The sequence below is a fragment of the Aquarana catesbeiana genome, linkage group LG03 (assembly GCF_042186555.1).
Source record: "Aquarana catesbeiana isolate 2022-GZ linkage group LG03, ASM4218655v1, whole genome shotgun sequence".
NCBI lineage: Eukaryota > Metazoa > Chordata > Amphibia > Anura > Ranidae > Aquarana > Aquarana catesbeiana.
The window spans coordinates 544,011,184-544,034,059 of record NC_133326.1 but is presented as its reverse complement, the minus strand read 5'-3'; the positions used below and the strand labels follow the sequence as shown (position 1 = coordinate 544,034,059).

Genomic DNA, 22,876 nt, shown 5'->3' with positions numbered 1-22,876 from the left:
GTGCTGCTAACATTTCCGTTCTATCTTTTATCGTTTTTGCGTTATTAATGATTTATTAAAGGTCACCAAAGGTCAGTCAGCCCCCCTACAACGCCCAAATGACACGAAACTGGTCTCGTTGGTTAGTGCTACGTTTGTGCTGGTTTGTGCTGCTAAAATTTTTATTTGTGCTGTTATGGTTTTTAAGTTATAACAGTTTTTTTTTTTTTTTTTCAAACCCCACTCACTTTGCCCACCCTACAATCAGCACAAATAAAAACTCAAGTGTGTGTTTCTTTAGTGCTACATTTGTGCCGTTTTGTGCTGCTAACATTTCCGTTCTACCTGTTATCGTTTTTGCGTTATTAATGATTTATTAAAGGTCACCAAAAGTCAGTCAGCCCCCCTACAACGCCCAAATGACACGAAACTGGTCTCGTTGGTTAGTGCTACGTTTGTGCTGTTTTGTGCTGCTAAAATTTCCGTTCTATCTTTTATCGTTTTCTCGTTATTAATGATTTATTAAAGGTCACCAAAGGTCAGTCAGCCCCCCTACAACGCCCAAATGACATGAAACTGGTCTCGTTGGTTAATGCTACGTTTGTGCTGCTAAAATTTTTTATTTGTGCTGTTATGGTTTTTTAGTTATAACAGCTTGTTTTTATATTTGTGCTTTTTTGTGTCATAATAATAAAAATTCGTGCTGCTTTTATTTTTAAGATAATAGCAATTTGTTTTTTCCAGATGATGACATCACCCCGCTCTCCTGTCACATACCTGGTTAGTGAGCTCCTGGTTAGAAAGCAGCCATGGGAGCACAGTGAGGTATGAGTGCCTGTGATCAGTCCAGTAGACTGCATGGTGGAAGCAGTCAGCAGGTGGATGTAGCGGCAGAACCAGCTGGTGGCAGATGAGCTGGCACTGAGCTTGGCTGGTGGCAGACTGTGGGTAAGCAGCTGGAAGCAGGAGACAGATGAGACCTTGCTGGGCTGAAGAGCTGTAGCAGGCTGGATGAGCAGGATGCAGGGTCAGATGAGCCGGATCCATAATGGTCAGGCAGATCAGGCATAGACGGCACACAACAGGATAATCGGGTCACAAACCAAGTCAGCAACAGGAGGTAGATCAGGCAAGAAGAGAAGGCAGAAGCAGAATCCAGAGACAAGCCAAGGTCAGGGCAGGTAACAGTCAAACGGAGGTCAGGAGCAAGCTGGGTTAGGATCAGAGGTCAAACACAGGAATCAACACACAGAAGCGGCACACCAAATTGCAGCCTGTTTAAATAGTCTGTCTGGTGCCAGCATTGGTGACAGGCTCACGCTCATCTGCCCAGCCAGTTGCCAGTCTGCGCATGCGCATATGTATGTACAGGGAGACATCATTTGTGCTATGCGAAAGCCTTCCCTGACACCCCCCTACAGCAGCCAAACAAAATGAAAACGGGCTGGTTGGTTAGTGCCACGTTTGTGTTGATTTGTGCCTATTTACTTTCCATTCTGTGACGGCGTCTCTTCGTCTGACGGCTCTTAAATAACTGGGTGGCCCCGCCCCCTCTGACGCACGGGACATGACGGGACTTCCCTGTGGCATTCCCCGTGACGTCACAGGGAAGTCCCGTCAAGTCACCGTGCGTCAGAGGGGGGCGGGGTCACCGGGTGGCCCCGCCCCCGTTTTTTAAGAGCCGTCAGACGAAGAGACGCCGTCACACAGCGGGAGCCTCCCTTCATGACAGCATGGGTGCGGAGCGGCCCGGAGAAGAAAATGAAGAAGAGAAGAAGAGAAGGAGAGAAGGAAGAAGAGAAGAGGATGAAGAGAAGAGCGGGAGCCTCCCCTCAAGCCAGAAGACGCCGCGGAGGAGATGCTGGACGAGAACGCTGGAGGAAGAACCAGAAGAGCCAGAAGAACCAGAAGAAGATGAAGGAAGAAAGAAGAAGCATTTAAATAAAGGAATTGTCAAAAACTGTCTTGTCATTTTTAACATTTTTGACAGTTTTTTAGTGAAATGGCAGGGGTAAGTACCCCCTTACCATTTCACACGGGGGGGGGGGGGGCGGGATCTGGGGGTCCCCTTGTTAAAGGGGGCTTCCAGATTCCGATAAGCCCCCCGCCTGCAGACCCCCACAACCACCGGCCAGGGTTGTGGGGATGAGGCCCTTGTCCTCATCAACATGGGGACAAGGTGTTTTGGGGGGCTACCCCAAAGCACCCTCCCAATGTTGAGGGCATGTGGCCTGGTACGGTTCGGGGGGGGGGGGGGCGCACTCTCGTCCCCCCCCCTCTTTTCCGGCGGCCTTTGTTTTTGTTTTGGCGCGGGGTTCCCCTTAAAATCCATACCAGACCTGAATGGTCTGGTATGGAATTTAGGGGGAACCCCACGTCATTTTTTAAAAAAAATTTTGGCCGGGGTTCCCCTTAATATCCATACCAGACCTAAAGGGCCTGGTATTGAATTTAGGGGGACTCCCACATTTTTTTTTTAAATTTTGGTTCGGGATTTCCCTGTGGGGAATTCCCATGTCGTTTTTATTAATGAACTTCTATGTGTATTGTTGGCAATGCAATAGCCGCGGGTAGTTTTAAATGGCTTTTTTTCCTTCAAAACGTCATTTTGCTGTCAGACTGTTCTAAACACAGGAAACATGCGCCCCTTTACAGGCATACTATAGACACCCCCCAGGTACGAAATTTAAAGGGATATTACACTTTTATTGTTTGACATTATTAAAATCACTGCTCCTGAAAAAACTGCCGTTTTTAAAACTTTTTTTTGCATTGATCCATGTCCCCTGGGGCAGGACCCGGGTCCCCAAACACTTTTTATGACAATAACTTGCATATAAGCCTTTAAAATTAGCACTTTTGATTATTCATGTTTGTGTCCCATAGACTTTAACGGTGTTCGCGCGAACTTTTTTCCTGTTCGCATGTTCTGGTGCGAACCGAACAGGGGGTGTTCGGCTCATCCCTACTCCTGACCTCCGTTTGACTGCTACCAGCCCTGACCTTGGCTTGTCTCTGGATTCTGCTTCTGCCTTCTCTTCTTGCCTGATCTACCTCCTGTTGCTGACTTGGTTTGTGACCCGGCTATCCTGTTGTGTGCCGTCTATGCCTGATCTGCCTGACCATTATGGACCCGGCTCATCTGACCCTGCATCCTGCTCATCCAGCCTGCTACAGCTCTTCAGCCCAGCAAGGTCTCATCTGTCTCCTGCTTCCAGCTGCTTACCCACCAGCTGGTTCTGCCGCCACATCCACCTGCTGACTGCTGTCACCACGCAGTCTACTGGACTGATCACAGGCACTCATACCTCACTGTGCTATTATCTTAAAAAAAAAAGCAGCACAAATTTTTATTATGACACAAAAAAGCACAAATATAAAAACAAGCTGTTATAACTAAAAAACCATAACAGCACAAATAAAAATTTTAGCAGCACAAACGTAGCACTAACCAACAAGACCAGTTTTGTGTCATTTGGGCATTGTTGGGGGGCTGACTGACCTTTGGTGACCTTTAATAAATCATTAATAACGAGAAAACGATAAAAGATAGAACGGAAATTTTAGCAGCACAAACGTAGCACTAAAGAAACACACTTGAGTTTTTATTTGTGCTGATTGTAGGGTGGGCAAAGTGAGTGGGGTTTGAAAAAAAAAAAAAAAAAAAAAAAAAAAAACTGTTATAACTTAAAAACCATAACAGCACAAATAAAAATTTTAGCAGCACAAAACAGCACAAACGTAGCACTAACCAACGAGACCAGTTTTGTGTCATTTGGGCCTTGTAGGGGGGCTAGGTGATGTCATAATCTGGAAAAAACAATTGCTAATATCTTAAAAATAAAAGCTGCACAAATGTAAATTTTTACGGCACAAAACAGCACAAACGTAGCACTAAAGAAACACACTTAAGTTTTTTTTTGTGCTGATTGTAGGGGGGCCAGCTTCGCTGAGCTCAATTATAGAGCAGCCTCTTTGTTCTACCCGCTCTCTATCTAGATGTAAATCGAGCTAGCAAGTGACAAACATGGTTGCTTGTAGAGCCTGCAATTAAAAGCATGACAAACCCCATCCTCCCGTCCACTTCAATAATGACACAAGGAGCATGTGACAAAAAAAAAAAAAAAAAAAAAAAACTTAGTTTATACAAAGTGTTCTACAGTCTTCTTCACTGGCAACATTGTATCCTCATATACAAGTCCTCAGCTCAAGAGAAAACCATCCACAAACTACTGCACAAGCAAGAACGGGGCCCTCTATTTTAGCATATCGCATTTCTCCTGAGGCTAGTTAAAAGTGCAGGAGAGACACCTGTGAGCAGGACCATTCTGAGTGCATGGAGTTTCAGGCGTGATGGCTGATTGCTAGGATACAGTTGTGTGCCCATTCATTGTAAAAAGATACAATATCACCTCAGTGTAACCAAGTGCATGAAGGTTTGAGGGTGGAAGAATGAGGAGACTAGCTTGTAGCAATGATAGCTTCTGGTGTAATTTAGGCAGCTTTCACACTGAGGTGTCGGCGGTAAAGTGCCGCTATTTTTAGCAGCACTTTACCGTCGTTTTTTGCAGATGTTTTTGGCACTTTTAACCCCTGCTAGTAGCCAAAAGGGTTAAAACGACCCGCAAAGCACCACTGCATTCATTTCAATGGGCAGGGGCGCTTTAGGAGCGGTGTATACACCACTCCAAAAAATGCTGCTGCTTGCAGGAGTTTTTTTTTACGTCCTGCCAGTGCATCGCCTCAGTGTGAAAGCACTGAGACTGCAGGGGAGCCATTTTTCAGGAGCTTTACAGGCGCTATTTTTAGCCCAAAAGCGCCTGAAATACGCCTCAGTGTGAAAGGGGTCTAATAGATTAAAATAAGTTCATAGCAGAAAGAAACCAAATGAGCGTTACTATAGATTGTAGTTAAACAGTTTGCCACTATACTGAGAGCTTGGTGTCAGTTTAAGAAAAAGGCAAGATCCTAATAATTTCAGCTAATCTCTCATGTGTGCCAGTTTATGTAGTGGAGATCCCATCCCAGGACACAAGCCTTCAATCATCCAGTTTTACAGGGGTTTATGAAGGTGTGATCTTTTTTTTCAATGCACATTATTGGCTCATTTTTTTAAACTTGCGTTTGTGTGCATTCCGGAAATGTGCAAAATGCACGTCATGCTTAGGATTCTATTAATTGTTAATGGCAGTCCAAAAGCAGCTAGCAGATGCATGGTTTGCCAAAACAAATGTTAAAAAAGGCCAAAACATGCACTAAAACCAAAATGTGTTACAAATCACACCTAAATGCATGTTAAAATAACCTGTGCCAAAATGCATGTTAAGGCAACCAAAAAGCACGTAAAAATCCACCAAAATATGCATTAAAAAGTGCCAAAATGCACGTAAAATACCAAATATGCAATAAAGGTCAAAATACACATTTAAAGAACTAGCCAATGTATTTTATTGGGATATTATGTGATAGACCAACACAAAGTGGCACATAATTGTAAAGTGCAAGCAAAATGATAAATGGGTATTCAAAATTTTTTACAAATAAAAAAACCATGTGAAAGGTGCGGCATGCATTTGTATTCAGCCCCCCTGAGTTAATACTTTGTAGAACCACTATTCACTGAAAATTACAACTGCAAGTCTTTTTGGGGATGTCTCTACCAGCTTTGCACATCTAGAGTGAAATTTTTGCCCATTCTTCCTTGCAAAATAGCTCAAGCTCTGTCAGATTGGGTGAAGTGCGTCTGAAGAGCAATTTTCAAGTCTTGCCCACAGATTCTCAACTGGATTTAGAACTTTGACTGGGCCATTCTAACGTGTAGCACCCTGGTGTTTAGGCAGGGTTGATACATTTAGTTTGCCAGGTAGTAATTGTCCTGGCTAATTGTTAGAGGATCCACTGATTCCTCTCTAATTCTGGAATAGCTGCACCTCATCTCTTCTGTCACTAGTTGGCACTGTGACATTAGATCGACAAGGGCATAGTAAGGTCAGATTATGAATGGATGGGGTGTCTCAGCCAATTGGCAGGGGTTTTAGTCCCTTGGCCTGCTGGGAGAGCCCATTTGGGTGGAGTCAAGTGATCAGGGTTCTGTGCCACCTGGATGGCTGTCTAGGTGTATGTGTGCTATGTTGCCCCGTGTTGCTTGGCCGGAAGCCAGGGGCCTATCCCGGGGACACCTAGCTGCTAGGCTGCCTAAAGCTTATCCAGGAGCAGGAGAAGCAGCATAGGGTTGGGACTGCAGGATTGGAGACCAACCGAGTTGCGACGGTTCAGCCAGGCGGGGAACCAGCTGTGGTCGGAGGTAAAGGGGGAAGTAGATGCCACTAAGGGACTATCCACCTTATTACCAGATAATATGGTGAGTAAGCTTGAGCAAGTACCAGGAGCAGTATTCTGACCAGCCGGGGACGGTGAAGTGGTAAAGCTTCAGCGAGTGCCAAGCAAGGGACCCAGCGGGTTAGCGGGGGTGACGCTTGAGGAGTATACAGCGGGTTAACTCTGGAAGAGCTCAAGAGATCCGGTGACGTCTGGGATCTGGAAGCCTAGTGAGCGACTGGGAGCTCAGTGAGTGAAGACCTACAGTGGGATACTGTGAGATAAGAAAAGAACTATTCTGTGTTACCAAGAGTTATGTACAACTAACTTAATAACTGTTACAAGTTCAGTTGCCATAGGAGACAGCGGTCCTACCTATACACAGATGTGGCATCAGTGGGGCAGTTATACGATTGTACTGAGATGATTATGTAAGCTGTGGTCATGTCTGTTTACTTGGGGATATGCGGGAAATGGAGTGATAGAGTTTACATTAAGGACAGAGATATCTTGCGTTGCTACACAGTGGTATATACTGTGGATGTGTGAGACCCCAAGAGAGTGTGAAGGATCTGGTGAGTGCAGTCATTATAAGAACACGAATAAGGCACGCACCGAGGATTTATTCATTGAAAAGTGCACCAGAATTTAAACTGACTTTTTCACCGGCACTATAGCACCTTATTAATCAGATGTTCACCTGTTTATCCACACCAGCACTTTAATCTACTTTGTTTATATGGTTGATACATATGTATAATAATTAGGAATATTGCACTTTGTCACAATTTTATTCATCAATTTATTTATTCATGGAACAAGTTGGTGCCATACACATTGCACTTTATTATATCAGGTATACAACTTGACACTCATGCACACTTAGGAGTCTACTACAAGGCTTCACACTAACCTCTATATTGATTTTGAGTAAAAAACACATTTTAATAGGAACCACCTACTATCCCTTTTCCCACCTAATATCTTCCTCCCAATCAAGGGAGCAGCACACACACCTGGATCCACCAGGTCTGGAACAGCGCCATATCTACTCCTTTTTTTCCCCTCTATCTATAGTGTGAGTCTGCCAATTACCATTGCATCTACCTAAAGGTGTCCTGGCCCTAACCCACTCTCCCACAGTTCCTGTTAGGAGACAATAAATCTCTTGTTCGCATTCAAAAAGTGACTGGCGCCCTTCATTTCATTTTGCATTACACCCACAAGGAAGGATGTCAGCTCTCCCTAACTCTTGAGGTCAGCCATAAGGCCTCTAGAAGTCTGGGAGGTTGCTACACATGATGCTGCCATCACCACGTTTCATGGTGGGAATGGTGCGTTCAGGGTGATGTGCAGTGTTAGTTTTCCGCCACACATAGCGTTTTGCTTTTAGACCAGAAAGTTCAATTCGGGTCTCATATGACCAGAGCACCTTTTTCCACACGTTTGCCATGTCCCCCACATGGTTTCTCACAAACTGCACTTATAATGCGCCCCCCCCCCCCATGGCTTTATTGCCACTCCTCCATAAAAGGCCAGATTTGTGGAGTGCACGACTAATAGTTGTCCTGTGGACAGATTCTCCTACCTGAGTTGTGGATCTCTGCAGCTCCTCCAGAGTTACCATGGGCCTCTTGGCTGCTTTTCTGATTAATGCTCTCCTTGCCGGGCCTGTCAGTTCTGTCAGTTTAGGTGGACGGCCATGTCTTACTAGGTTTGTAGTTGTGGCACACTCTTTCCATTTACAGATGATGGATTGAACGGTACACCGTGAGATGTTCAAAGCTTGGGATATTTTTTTTTTTTTTTTTTTTTAATAACCTAACCCCGCTTTAAACTTCTCCACAACTTTATCCCTGATCTGTCTGGTGTGCTGCTTGGTCTTTATGATGCTGTTTGTTCACCAACAAACCTCTGATGGCTTACCAGAGCAACTGTATTTATACGGAGATTAAATTACCCACAGATGGACTCTATTTACTAATTAGATGACATATGAAGGCAATTGGTTCCACTAGATTTTATAGTTCGAGGTATCAGAGTAAAGGGGGCTGAAGACAAATGGTTAACATTTTTCCTTCCACTTCAATTATGTGCCACTTTGTGTTGGCCTATCGCATAAAATCCCAATAAAATACATTTACGTTTTTGGTTGTAACATGACAAAATGTGGAAAATGTCAAGGGGTATGAATACTTTTTCTAGGCACTGTGTGCTGTACATGGAGAAAACAGCCATTTACACTCTAATAAGCCACCACAGTGACAAACTCTGATATCTAGCACAATCATGGTACTAAAATATCAGTAACTAATCGGTTGCTGTGACAATAATAAATGCATTACCTCCAACTGATTAAGCAGAGCCTTTCCTTTCTTATTGATTTCTACCATGAGGGTAAAGATAGCTACTTTGATGTCTTGCTCCACCTGTTTTTGGTTCTGATTAACTTCAAGGATTCTGTAGGGGAACAAAAGTCAGTGAAACAGTTTTCTGCAAGTCAGCCAAGGTTGTAGTATATTCTAATTAGATGAATAGCTTTGTGTACACAGAGTCGAGAACATGGGGAAGAAAATGAATAGATCAGCTTTGGAAGACAGGGGGACTGCAATGCAGCTCTGAGTAATGGGATCATTTTGAGGATGCAATTTGCATACTAATCCTGCTGGCATTCATGTCATTTTAGCCCTAAATATTTAGTGCATCTTAAAACAAAATTGCAAAGTTTCTCCTCTCCCCACTGATGCCTCTGACCTACCCCCCCAGAGATGGCCTGTCATAGGTGTGCCCTTTTTGGGGGGGGGTGTCTATTTGTCATGGCAGCAGCTTGAATGGAGCACAGACACATATACACTGAGCAGTTGGGGGGATGGGGTGAGAGAATGGTCTCAACAGGAGCCTGAAAAAAAAGTTGCAGTACACTGATCTTCTCAGATAGCTTGACAGGAAAAGCAAACAGACTACACTAGATGGATGTGCTTCCATGCCTAGTGTGGTCAGTTTGAAATAGGTAACTAGGGGTGGGGAATGTAGGATCACCAGATATTTCATACAATAAAAACCAATGCAGAACAGGATACTTTTAAATACATGGTAACAGACACTTTTCAGAAATGTAAAATGTTGGGGGTAACAAACTTTAAGAATGGTCTGAGCAATACACATCCCTTTTCTTATCTACTAGAGACAAACTATTCATAACACCAGCTGTGATGGAGTTGTCTTCATAAAAGCAGTTACACCAATATATGAGAGGATGCAAATTCAACACTAAACACACCTAATATTATAAAGTCTAAAAGGGAGCCACCTGGGACAGAAGTTTTACTTTCAGCATTTATCACTTCTAAATTTTACTTGTAATCAGATTTTTTAAAAACCGCAGACATGCTAAAAGGCTAGAAACAGAGCTCCTTTCACTGAGCCTCGGCTCTGGTTATAAGTCATCCTGAACATGGAGCATTATTGACTTGCATACTTACCGATTCTGAATTTGGTCTCCAGTAAATTTAATGTATTTGTTCTTTTCCATTAACTTTGAGATCAGAGTGTCAATGATCACCTTCTGGCTTTGAAAAGCTTCTTCGATAAACTGGTACCTGGAAGAGAATGTTTTTGTGATAAGATTTGGAGCAGGCGCAGACAAGATGTAGGAGCAAAAGATAGCACATTGTAGGATGTAGCATAACAGAATATCACACATTGGAACTGGTACCTCCCCTCCCCCTCTAATACATCTCACTCTACAGACTGTAATAGTTGTAGAAAACAGATCTTTATGACAAATCCCATTTCTAGGATGAAATGCCCTAGTGGCAAGTAGGTCCCTGGAGGGGCTTCCAGTGTTCTCATCTGGAACATTATGAAATGTTGACAGTGGGTGGCCAACTTTGTGCTGCATGCAAATGCTCTCCTTGGACACTGACAAATTATGTGACAATTGTTTGTCTTTTGTTCTTCTTTGTGAACCAGCTGCAACATTGGAACAGGTTAATGAGCTTTGGCCCTTTCCCCCAGCATGAAAATACTATGTTCCCATCGGTGAAGTGTCCATACCTGTGCTCTTTGTGCTCTTGCAGCTGACAGTCCCGACATGTCAATTTGTCGCAGGTTTCACAGTAAAGTTTCAGTTGCTCCTTTTTGTGGAACGGACAAAAAACTGGACGCTGGCTGTTGCCTCCAACTGCTAAGAAGAAATCAAATCAGTAAATCTAATGCATTAGGAGAGCTACCATATTCCTACGTTAAATTAATTGTAAACACTTCAGTCCCTCCAGGCATAACAGTTATTCCTTAAAACGGAGTTCCACCCAAAAATGGAACTGCATTTGGCATGTGTTTTTTTTTGGGGGGGGGGGGGGGGGGGGGTACACTGTTTTTAGAGGCTCCCACTTTCTCCCCTGGTGCTGCCGGAAGATCACCTCTTCCCCCCTCCCTGCAATCTTTTGGGACACGTCACAGGTCCCAGAAGATTGCCCAGCCATTCACAGTGCGGCTCACGCTTGCGCAGTGCGTGCCCGGCTGTGAAGCCACAGCTGGGCGGCCACAGTTATAATGCCAGCGCCGTGGAGAGGAGGGGGGAGAGGAGTGGGGCTTTGTGCTCCTGCATCACTGGACTGTGGGACAGGTGAGTGTGATTATTAAAAGTCAGCTTTCTGTAGCTGCTAACTTTTAAATAGGTGGAAATCTGCTTTAAGCATGCCACAAAAAAATAAAATAAGCATGGTAATACCAGGGCTGGTGCAAGGATTTGACATCCTAGACGAAACCTCATTTTGAATACCCCCCGCCCCCCCGGCTCCACCCCCTTTGCCATGCCCATGTATACCCCGCCTTTTTAATCTAGCCCCCATCAAACACAGCCTTACCAGCGCTCCCATCAAATGCAGCCTCACCAGCACCCATCAATGAATGTTTTCTTCCATTCATTCGGGAGTCGAGACACAGTCCTCCGCCTCCACTGCGCCTCTGACACTATGTGCGAATGGAGCGGCGGCTGCCTGTTGATGCTGAGACTTAGTTGCTTGCTACAGAGAGAAGAGAGTAGGAACACCAGTGCCTGGGCGTCCTAGGCAGCACCGGCCCTGGGTAATACACGGGGAGTTTTTTTCCCCCTCTTTGTTCAAAAAGTGATGTGGATGCAGGGATCTCCCCTGTCACGCTATTGTATTTGAACAGGGGGAACCCCCTTCCCCCAGAATAGACAGATCAGCCAGTTGCTGCATGCGCTGAGCAAATGGTGGTTTTACCAGCAGGGTAGAGAGCGGTAAACACGGGAACCAGCTGAACTTCGGCATGTGTATACCCAGCTTTAGCGTCCTTTTGTGGTCATATGACTGCTACAACCGCTCTTCCTCAAGATCCAATAGTGTGGACAAATTAAAACCACAGCTGCTCTATTGACAGGAGCCTGCCGTCAACGAGGTCCTGCAGGACTAAGCAAGGGGTTTGTCAGCATGTGGTGTCACAGGGACACTACAAAACTACAGTACAGGTACGCCATGCACAATACACACAGCCGGGAGAGTGGAAGGCCCTGATAATGAATGCGCTCAGCAAGCCAACAAATAAAGCCCAACAGTTACAATAAAATGGTAGCTTCACCAAATACTGCAATATCTGTTTTAAAGCGGACTCATTTTTTTTCAACTTTCCATCTATTAAATTTTCTACCTTTGTTTTAACTTTCGATAGTAAAACTTTTTTTTACCAGTAAATACAGCCCACTTCCTGTTTGTCTGGTCATTAGCTTACGCTTATGACATCATGCACAGCTCTAACTCTCATGAGAGTTTGCCAGGAAGGGAGGGGAATGAGTCATAAGAGGGCCAACGAAAGCTGCAGAGCTGGAGGTGTGTGTCTGTGTAAATCCAGGTAGTGAACAGGCAGCAGCTTCAGCTGTCCACAGTTAAAATGGCTGCAGCCAGACTTGGTGGAAGGAGATTTTTGCAGCATATTTGGCAAGTACAGAATCATAGTACCGTATATATAAAATATGCAAAGTAGTTGGAGGGAAGCTTCAGAATGGCAAAAATGTTTTTATTACAGATTATGTGAGCAGAACGCAATTCCTCTCTAAATGCAATTCCTTCCACATCACTCTGAAAGAGAAAGGTCAGGTATCAGAGAACATAATGAAGAGTCGCTCACCAGGTGGCACCTCCTCCTTCTGGCGCACAGTGTGGTCTTTGGTGAACTTTACCCTCTGATGGGCCTGGATGCAGTTCTTGCACAGCCATTCCACACACTCTACACAGAAGCCTTGAGCCTCTGCGTTGTCCTCGCAGCTTGTGCAAACTTGCTAAAGGGATAGAAAACATCAAGATTGTGATGGACTGAATATTGCAACAATTTAAAAAAAAACCTCAGACAGTCAGCCTCGGTTCACACCAGAGGCGTCACGACTTGCAGGTCGCCTCACCGAGGCGACCTGCACACGACTGCCCGGGCGACTTGCAAAACGACTTCTGTATAGAAGTCTATGCAAGTCGCCCCCAAAGTCGCACAGGAACCTTTTTCTAAGTCGGAGCCGTGCAAGTCGCTCCGATTAGAACGGTTCCATTGTACTGAAAGGGACGCTACTTGTCAGGCGACCTAGGTCGCCTGACAAGTCGTCCTAGTGTGAACCGAGCCTCATTGTGCTGTATGTGCGCCTGAGCTCCAGCTATGAGTAACATCAATATCTGCATAGCGTGTACAAAACAGTTCAGGGGTTCGCAGGGTACAGGTCAAATCTGCAGATTGGTCGACAAGGTTCTGTCTATGTATAATAATCTCTCATAACTGTAGGTAAAACTTAAGCCTCCAATTTGTTTTTTTTTTTTTTAAATAAAAATTTTTAGCAAAATTTACCATTTAAAACAGGACAGCCCGAATCAAAGCTCAAGTTTTTTCTTTTAATAAATTAATCTTTACGCCTATGGTGCCCTTTTGTAATGGGGATAAAGGCATAATTAGTAGAATGGGAAAGGCTTTTAGTAGTAGAGCAGGGAAGAGTTCGGTACTTTCCCAAATAAAAAATGTGGGTTTTTCTTTTTTTATAAACGCGCATTGGCAACACACCCTACCTTTAAGCCTTATGGAACTACCGTAGATTAGTGCAAGTATTGAACATCCTTTTCATAGGTATGAATAGACATAGCAAAGTGGGCTATTTCTATAGGTGGGAGCACTTCAGCGAATGCACAAAAGAAAAAACTTTGAAAAACCACACAGACATCAGGTGACCTTGTTTACCCCTTTCTCCTTGTAATATGCACTCTCTACCACTCCTTTTGACAGCTCTGTCCTTTATCCTAAAACTATCTCTCCTTCACCCCTCTTCTCCCCCCCCCCTGTGTAATAATATATATATATATATATATATATATATATATATATATATATATATATATATATATATATATATATATATATATTACACACACACACACACACACATATATACACTTCTGTCCTCTCCTTATTACTGTACCCACCAACTCCTGCTAACTCTAAATCCACACACACTAAAAATCTCCCAGACCCTGGGCCATATCCCTTCATATAAATCCCACTCCCATATTACCTCCCTCACCCTCCTGCTTCTCCTAACCTCTGGGAGATATATCCCCAAACCCTGGGCCTCCATCATTTAACTGTACCCCATGCACCCATCACCCTGCACCCTCTGGCAGCAGCAGCAATAAACACAATTTAGTTCCCATTTGTATTCTTCCCAAGACCAGACTCTCTTTCTCTTGTGCCCTTTGGAACTCCCGCTCTGTCTGCAACAAACTCACCTCTCTCCACGACCTCTTTATCACCAACTCATTTAACCTACTGGCCATTACCGAAACCTGGCTCCACGAATCCGACACTGTCTTCTGCTGTCCTATACCTTCAACTCTTTGTCCTCCACCCGCCAACTCACTCACTGCCCAGGAGATCGCCAATCACTTCAAAACAGAAGATTGATACAATTCGCGCTGAGATCTCTACTTTTCCGATACCCTCCATGCTTTACACTTTGTGCCTGTGGGCATGATCATTACTTCTCTTTCAACCCCACCACTATAGACGAGGTTGCTAAACTACTTGATAATGTCCACCTTACCACCTGCTCTCCGGATCCAGTTCCCTCACAAATGCTACGTTCACCCTCTGGCTCTATGCTACACTCTCTAACCCACATCTTCAATCTCTCCCTCTCTTCTGGCATCTTCCCCAACTCTCTAAAACATGCACTTGTCAGACCCATACTTAAAAAGCCCTCACTGGATCTATCCAATCTTAACCTATGCCCCATTTCCTTGCTCCCCTTCTTATCCAAACTCCTCGAACGTCTGGTCTATAACCGACTGAGTGTCCACCTTACTGATAATAGCCTTCTTGATCCCCTTCAGTCTGGATTTCGTCCTCAACACTCCACAGAAACTGCTCTCCTAAAACTAACAAACGATCTACTAAGGGCCAAAACCAATCAACACTATTCTGTACTCCTACTCCTGGACCGCTCTGCTGCCTTTGATACAGTTGACCACCCCCTCCTCCTCAAAAAACGCTACGCCTTTGGCCTCGGTGACTGTACTTGTCACTGGTTCTCTTCCTACTTATCCAACCGCATCTTTAGCATTTCCTACAACTCTACTTCCTTTTCTCCTCTTCCTTTCTCAGTTGGGGTCCTCCAAGGTTCTGTTCTTGGACCTATCCTATTTTCAATCTACACCTCCTCCCTGGGTCAACTGGTAGCCTCCCATGGCTTACAATACCATCTCTACACTGACGACACCCAAATCCATTTCTTTACCCCCTCAGCTCACTCCCTCTGTCTCCTCACATATCACTAATTTACTATCAGATATATCAGTCTAGATGTCATACCACTTCCTCAAACTCAATCTATCCAAAACCGAACTTATAATTTTTCCTCTCCCACATGCCCCTTATCTCTCTGTCAAAATCGATGGCACAACTATAAGCCCATCCCCACATGCCAAGGTTCTAGGTGTAGTCCTGGACTCCGAATTCTCCTTCAAGCAACACATCCAATCACTGTCCAAATCCTGCCGCCTCAACCTCCGCAACATTTCCAAAATACGCCCATTTCTAACCAATGACACAACAAAGCTCTTAATTCACACTCTGGTCATCTCTCACCTCGACTACTGCAACTCCCTTTTCTCATTGGCTTACCTCTACATAGTCTATCACCTCTTCAATCCATCATGAATGCTGCTGCCAGACTCATCCACCTTACCATTCGCTCTGTGTCTGCCACTCCTCTGTCAATCCCTCCACTGGCTTCCGCTCGGCCAAATAATTGAATTCAAAATACTAACTAAGTACAAAGCCATCCACAATTTCGCCCCCAGCTACATCACTAGCCTAGTCTCTAAATACCAACCTACTCGTTCTCTTCGTTCCTCTCAAGACCTCCTGCTCTCTAGCTCCCTCGTCACCTCCTCCCATGCTCGCCTCCAGGACTTTTCCAAAGCCTCTCCAATCCTATGGAATGCCCTACCCCAATCCGTCCGCTTATCTCCTACTTTATTAGCTCTTAGATGATCCCTGAAAACCCTTCTCTTCAGAGAAGCCTACCCTACCCACACCTAACAACTGTATTTTCATTTTCTCCATCAGCTCATCACCCACAGTTATTACCATTTTGTTTCCACTTGACCCTCCCTTCTAAATTGTAAGCACTAACGGAGCAGGGCCCTCTGATCCCTCCTGTATGGATTTGTATTGTAAGTGTACTGTCTGCCCTCATGTTATAAAGCGTTGCGCAAACTGTTGGCGCTATATAAATCCTGAATAATAATAATAATAGCAGCATGCATGCTGCAGAATAAGCAGGGCCTATGTGGAAGGTTCTTCAACAGGCAGCGCTCCGCAAGCTGCAAGTTTTTGGTGGGAAACGAGTACCTTTGACTTAAAGAGAACTATACTATTTTTGGCCTTTCAATAAAAATGCCATGTACATATACATCAGTCCCTGCCCTGGAAGCCTACAATCCAAGGTCCCCATATGAAAATAAAATACACACACGTCAATTTAGACAGGGGCAAACTCCATACAGTGTCCCGAACAGGATTCAAACCAGGGACTCCAATGCTGCAAGGAATAAGCATTAACTACCATGTCTCTGTGCTAAATGTGGATATCCTTACAAAGTTTTAGATACTGTGGGAAAAAAAGGATAGGGGATTTTGTTTGTGCCCCCAATATAAAAAAAGACTTTCCCTTCCTATTGACAGGACAGGAGGGACTCACCTGGCTCGGCTTCTCTACAGTGCTACTGGGAACTTCAGTGGTGTCTCTAACAAAGTAGTTTTCTATGATGTCTTTGTCGGCACACTCTTGACTGCACACTGGACAGCGGATTATCCCAACTGCAGATAGAAAAGGCAAGAAGACATGTCAAAAAACACAGGACATATGAAAAATCACAGCTGCTGCCTAATGAGCATTTACAGTTGCTGTCAAATTAACATCTATGGCTCTTTAAAAGTCAACAAAAGTTTGGTCCAGATTAATGGTGAAACACCCCGTGTGAATAGCACCACATCCCTGAAGAAAAAAAAAAAAAAAAAGAAAAGTAGGGGAAAAGCAAGGGATTTTAACGGTGCAAGAAGATCCACAAAAAAGTAGTAATATTAGATTAAATCTATTAATAAAAAATTATTTTTTAAGTTAAAAAGACGAGCAAAGACAGATATTTCACAAATATTTGCAGTGTTTTACAATTATGGTGGTCACAATAAACTTGAGATAATAAAGTCGCACATTAACCCGACATGTTTCGCTGAAATGCTTCTTCAAGGGATGTGCAGACCGAGACAATGATCTCAACAAGAACTGCACTAACAGGGAGGTAAAAAAAATCCTCTCTATATCTATCAGTGTATATCAGACACAGCACAAAAAGTGCTTACACCGCAGCAGCCTCCACCCACCGCATGACCCTCAACTAGCACAGTACCCCAAGAGAGGCCATCTCAGTGCAGTCACAGAGGACAGAAGGGTCAAACTAATAGTAAAGAAGAATATATGTATATATTTACACACACACATATGCATAACAACATGTGCATATATTATAAACAGAAAAGAAAGAATAAAACCTGGCTACAAATAACCAGAAACAAAAGGGGATACGATTTAGGTACTTACTTTTAAAATTATCAATTAAAGCATAAGGCGAGAGGTAGACTTCAGGCGAACTGCTGGTAGTAATCGCAGGGATACAATCTGATAATTAAAATAGAGATGGGAATTACTATTTTAATAGTTATCAGATTGTATCCCTGCGATTACTGCCAGCAAGTCGTCTGAAGTCTACCTCTCACCTTATGCTTTGTTAATTGATCATTTTAAAAGTACCTAAATCAAATCCCCTTTTGTTTCGGGCTATTTGTTATTTGTAGCCAGGTTCTTTTCTTTCTTTTCTGTTTATAACATATGCACATGTAATGATGAATAGATGTGTGTGTAAATATATACATATATTCTTTACTCCTAGTTGGACCCTTCTGACTGCACAGAGATGGCCTCTCTTGGGGTACTGTGCTAGTTGAGGGTCATGCAGTGGTTCATGCTGTGTGGAGGTTGCTGCGGGCTAAGCACTTTTTGTGCTGTGTCTGATATACACGGTTCTCCTTTTGACATAATTGTCAAGAATGTAATATAGATATGTATATATAATTTTGTTTGTTTATTCTTTTCTACCTCCATGTTAGTACAGTTCTTGTTGAGATCATTGTCTCGGTCTGCACATCCCTTGAAGAAACATTTCAGCGAAACAAGTCGGGTTAATGTGCGACTATTATGTCAAGTTTACCTGCTTATTGTGACCACCATAATTGTAAAACACTGCAAATATTTGTGAAATATCTGTCTTTGCTCGTCTTTAACTTTAAATCTATTAATAAAAAATTATTTTTTCTCTTTAAAATAGTCTTCTGGCTACTATAATAGTAGCAAATAGTGAAGAATGTATGGTAATTATATTAGGATGCTAGGATTAATACACACAAAGATAATCAGTTAAATGTGAAATCTGATTAAAAATAAAAACGCAGCTTCTGTGGCACTGAAATCCCAAGTCATGCTGCATCTTCAGCATTGCCTAGTTTTCCTCTGTTGGACTACACCCAGCCATACATGGGTGAAAACTTGTCCGGCTGAGCAGGGACCGGCCAAAGTTTGATCCGTGTATGGGCATCCTGGTTGTACAGAAGTAGATCTATAGGATTGACTTCAGTGCAACCATCCTGTCGAACAAATGCTGCTGGCTATAGCCAGAAATACTGCTGATCACTGCATTCTAAGTCTCTCTCTCCTCCCCCCCGACTCTTTCTGAACACAGCTTCACATCAGATTATGTAAAAAAAAGTAATGCTACGGCCAGGTTACAGCAGTTATCCAACGGGTTGCATAACAAATACTGGAAAACCTCCACTCTGCCAGACAGCCAGGATCCAACATAGGATTTAAAAGCATATTCCACCATTTGAAAAAAAAAAAAAAAAGTAAAAAATGCACCAACATTAATTTTTTGCACTGGAGATTGAAAAGCATTATAACCGATCAGTGAATCGCAAGAACAATGCACAGGCTTCTGCAGACTGCTCTCCCAGCCCCATATGGAGGTAAGAACCTTCAGTTATGGGGCTGGAGGAGGTTCATAACGTACAAGTATTTGTAACCTTCCATTCACAGAGTGAATTCAAATATACACAGAATGATACAAGGAGAAGTACTCAGGCAAGGTCAGAAAGGTGAAATTAGCCTTTAGTTATGAAAACTCACAACAACGAGATCCTGACTACTCCCTATACCTTTTCAGACTTCTCCTAGGGATCCCTCATCATTCACTTTTTTTTTTTTAAATTTTAATTTTAAATGTTATAGAAGGGGAAGGAGAGGGGGGGAAAGGGCTAGACTGTTAACCAATTGAGCCTTTTGGATGTACTACAGTGCCTTGCAAAAGTATTCACCTCGGGGGCGTGGCCAAGATGGCGCTGTGAGTGGCGGTTTTTCCAGAGAGCTCCGCTCAGCCGATTCTATAATCCGGATCAATCGCTTCAAAAACTCCCAGTTTTAATCCCAGTTGCTCGGGGGGGGGGCGCACACTGGTACTCCCTAGAGAGTTTCCTAACGGGCCGCGCGGCGAACCGTGAGTCCCCTGGCGTGATCGGTCCTATTGTCCGACCTAGCTGGCTGCTGTAGATGCTGGATGGGGGCAGGTGAGGAGACCCTGGACTGTTCATAGGCCGCACTTTGGCCCTGGTCTCCCCTTCCTTCCCTGCGTGACTAGGCCGCAACTGCGGCCTCTCCTGAAGCTTCGGAGCCACAGGACTGACTGAGGCTGAATCTGATCCTACTAGCCTAGAGGAGGGGGCCCTGTGCTGAGTGGGGATATCTCCCTGTCCAGGGAAACAACCCCTGTATTACTCCCCCCCCCCCCCCGTCCTCCAGATCCTGAGGATCTCTGGCTGGCTGCATACCCTGAACTATCTCTGGAGGCCTGAAGTGGATACCTTCTGCATCTCATAACTGCAGGTGAGCAAAAACCTGTTAAGGGGACATATACACTGCACCATATCTACTGCTTGACTACCCCTGACCCTGCAGACAGGTTCCCATAGCCAGTTGCTGACTACTGCCCGGCTTTGGGCCCCCTGGCTCCTGAATGAGACGCAGGAACTCCAGTGCAAAGTACAGTAAAGGGGGTAAGAGGCTGACTTTCCCACCACAGTTAGACTCCCCTCAGTCGCCCGCCTGCCCCTCTCCGGAGGTCTTTAATGCCCGCAGCGCCCACAAAGCCTCACAGATTACCACTATGGAACCGGATGACTCTCGGCCCCCCTGGCTGGCGGATGTCATGGCGGCTATCGCCACTTGCCAATCCACGTTAACATCCAAAATTGAAGCTGTCCAGCTGGATATGGGTCTCATCCGTCAAGATATAGATAAAATCAGATTGCGAGTTACCGAGACGGAGCAGAGATTGAGTACCACTGAAGATACCATTGCGGACCATGGGGCATCACTCCGTACACTTCAAACCAAAGTAAAAGCCCTTGAATACCGAGCCGAGGACGCAGAGAACAGGAATCGACGTAATAACCTCCGTATTGTTGGTCTACCGGAGGGGGTAGAGGGGACTAATCCCACCTCCTTCATAGAGGCTCTGCTGCGTGACCTGCTACCTGAGGCCCGCTGGTCCCCTTATTATACGGTGGAGAGGGCGCACCGTATCCCACCTAAGCCGGGACCCCCTGGATCCCCCCCCCCGCACCTTCATACTCCGTCTCCTCAACTTCAGAGACAGAGACGAAGTTGTCCGCGCTTCTAGAAATGTTGGGGACCTCAGATTCCAAAATACAAAGCTGATGATCTTCCCGGACTATTCGATAGAGACACAGAAACTCAGAAAATCTTTTGACCAAGTCAAAGCAGCGTTGCAATCATGCAACATTTGCTACAGTGTGCTCTTCCCTGCTCGCCTCAGGGTCCAGGATGGCGAGACAACTCGTTTTTTTTACTACGCCGAGAGAGGCCTCAGCCTGGTTGGACTCCCTACCACAGATTCGTTGAGGATCTACCTGGTATGTGTCGTATGACTCTTCTTATTGCTTACCATCCATGGCTTCAGCCCAGGTCTGAGCTACCATGCAAATTAACACAATGGCGATGCAATTTGTTGCATGGCCTGGGCCCATTTCAAGCTACTTAAGAGTGCGGAATTGAGGAGGGATGCTCACTACCCCTACCAGGGAAATTTCAAGTTAATGCCCCTGCCAAAGAACTTGGTCAGGAGACCGTTGGAACACACAGTTCCTTTACACCTGTTTCTTCCCATGAACAATGCTGGAACTCTTGCTTTAGGTATCCTCCTAAACATGGATCGACTTCACTGTGAGGCCGCAATATGACCTAACTTCCTCCGTTTGACTTTCCGGCCCTCACAGCCTGCTGTATCACAAGCGGAGATCTCATGTGTGGAAACCCGCCTGAACTGCTGCTTCCTCCCCCCGTGTGAGGTTTCGGGGGGGGGGCGGGCTCACCTCTTCCACGGACCCCCTGTTGCAGCCGGCGAGCTGAACAAGTTTGGGATTGAAACCCGCCTCAGTTTTAGGGGGTTGGGTGGGGTAAGTTCCCCTAATGGGGAAAATTGCATTTACTTTAGATACTGGTATCCTTTATCGTTTTTTTTGGTTTGGTTTTTATTTCAAATTTGTATTATAATGTTTGACTTCTCAGCATTGCACTATTTCCAGGTGTGTCCGTTTCGGGTCCTGGGGCCCAGCTCGGGAGCCGTGACTTGCATTACCCCTAACACTCTGATTATCCCTTGTAGACATGTCCTCCCTTAACATCATCTCCTGGAACACCAGGGGACTGAACTCCCCGGTCAAGCGTTCCCTGGTGTTCCAATTCATTAAAACCTACAACCCACACATGTGTGCTCCAAGAGACACACCTAACGGGGCGTAGGATTCTGGCCCTAAAAAAACCATGTGTGGGCCACCACTACCACTCTACACATTCCACTTTTTCTAGGGGTGTTACTATTCTGGTATTGAAATCACTTCCTTTTCGGCTCCTGGACTTGGCCCTGGACCCTGACGGTCGGTACGTTATTATTCATGCTAAGATATACTCTTTAACATGGACTATTGTGGACTTATATTTGCCTCCTCCAGCTTCCTTGCTGGTGCTCAACCAGATCACCGGCAAGATGGCTGAATTTGCCTCTGATAATAATGTTATATTGGGTGACTTCAATCTGGTCCCTGACCCGGACGTCGACAGGCTAACTCCTGCGGGACATCATTGTCCTGGGTTGGCAGAGTGGGCGGACACCTATGGCTTGACGGATGTCTGGAGGTGGCGTCACCCCCTGACCAGGGCATACACATGCCACTCGGCCTCCCACAGAACGTTTTCTCGCATAGACTTGGTCTTCGCAGGGAGCCCAGTCCTCCCACGGGTCACGGACATACAAATACTCCCTAGGGGAATCTCTGACCACGCACCCTTGTTGTTGTCCTTAGACTTTTCCCTGGGCACAGTAGAAAAGGATATGGAGGCTCTCCAGATTTTGGATTACAGATACAGCAGTAGACTCCCAATTTAGAACGGAACTGCTTGACTTCTGGGGCGTAAATGTGGGTTCAGCTGATCCCACAGTTGTATGGGATGCATTCAAGGCAACGACGAGGGGACATTACCAGACCATCATTGCCAGAGTCCGTCGGGAGCGTAGGGCAGACTTGGTTAGGGCCGAGGGAGAGGCGAGTACTGTGGAGGCTCTTTTTGTTCGCACTCGGGATCCTGCGCACTACTCGCAACTACAACTTCTGACGAAGGAGGTGATTCGTCTCCGTACCCCTCACCCAGAAGAAAATGCTGGCTCAATCCCAACGGATTTTTGAGCAGGGAGAGAGGTCAGGCCCTCTGTTGGCCTGGCTTTCCAGGGAACAGGAGGGAGGGATGAGCATCTCACATATAAAGGACTCCTCGGGACAGTTGATCCATACACCGGAAGGGATTAATGGCTGTTTTGCGCAATTTTATGAATCACTCTAC

General features: G+C 45.0%; 1 protein-coding gene across 3 annotated transcripts in view; it reads right to left on the bottom strand.

The window, feature by feature from the left end:
* The window catches only part of TRIM24 (tripartite motif containing 24), a 135,682-nt gene that overhangs the window by 32,685 nt on the left and 80,121 nt on the right, over positions 1-22,876 (bottom strand). For 2 of the 3 annotated variants that reach the window (XM_073621472.1, XM_073621473.1), the window contains exons 2-6: positions 16,553-16,671; positions 12,448-12,598; positions 10,354-10,483; positions 9,780-9,896; positions 8,643-8,757 (exon numbers count right to left, since the gene is read on the bottom strand). In XM_073621472.1, coding sequence (XP_073477573.1) covers positions 8,643-8,757; positions 9,780-9,896; positions 10,354-10,483; positions 12,448-12,598; positions 16,553-16,671 — 632 coding nt within the window. The remainder of the gene's footprint in view (positions 1-8,642; positions 8,758-9,779; positions 9,897-10,353; positions 10,484-12,447; positions 12,599-16,552; positions 16,672-22,876) is intronic. The other variant, XM_073621474.1, reaches the window with a different exon arrangement.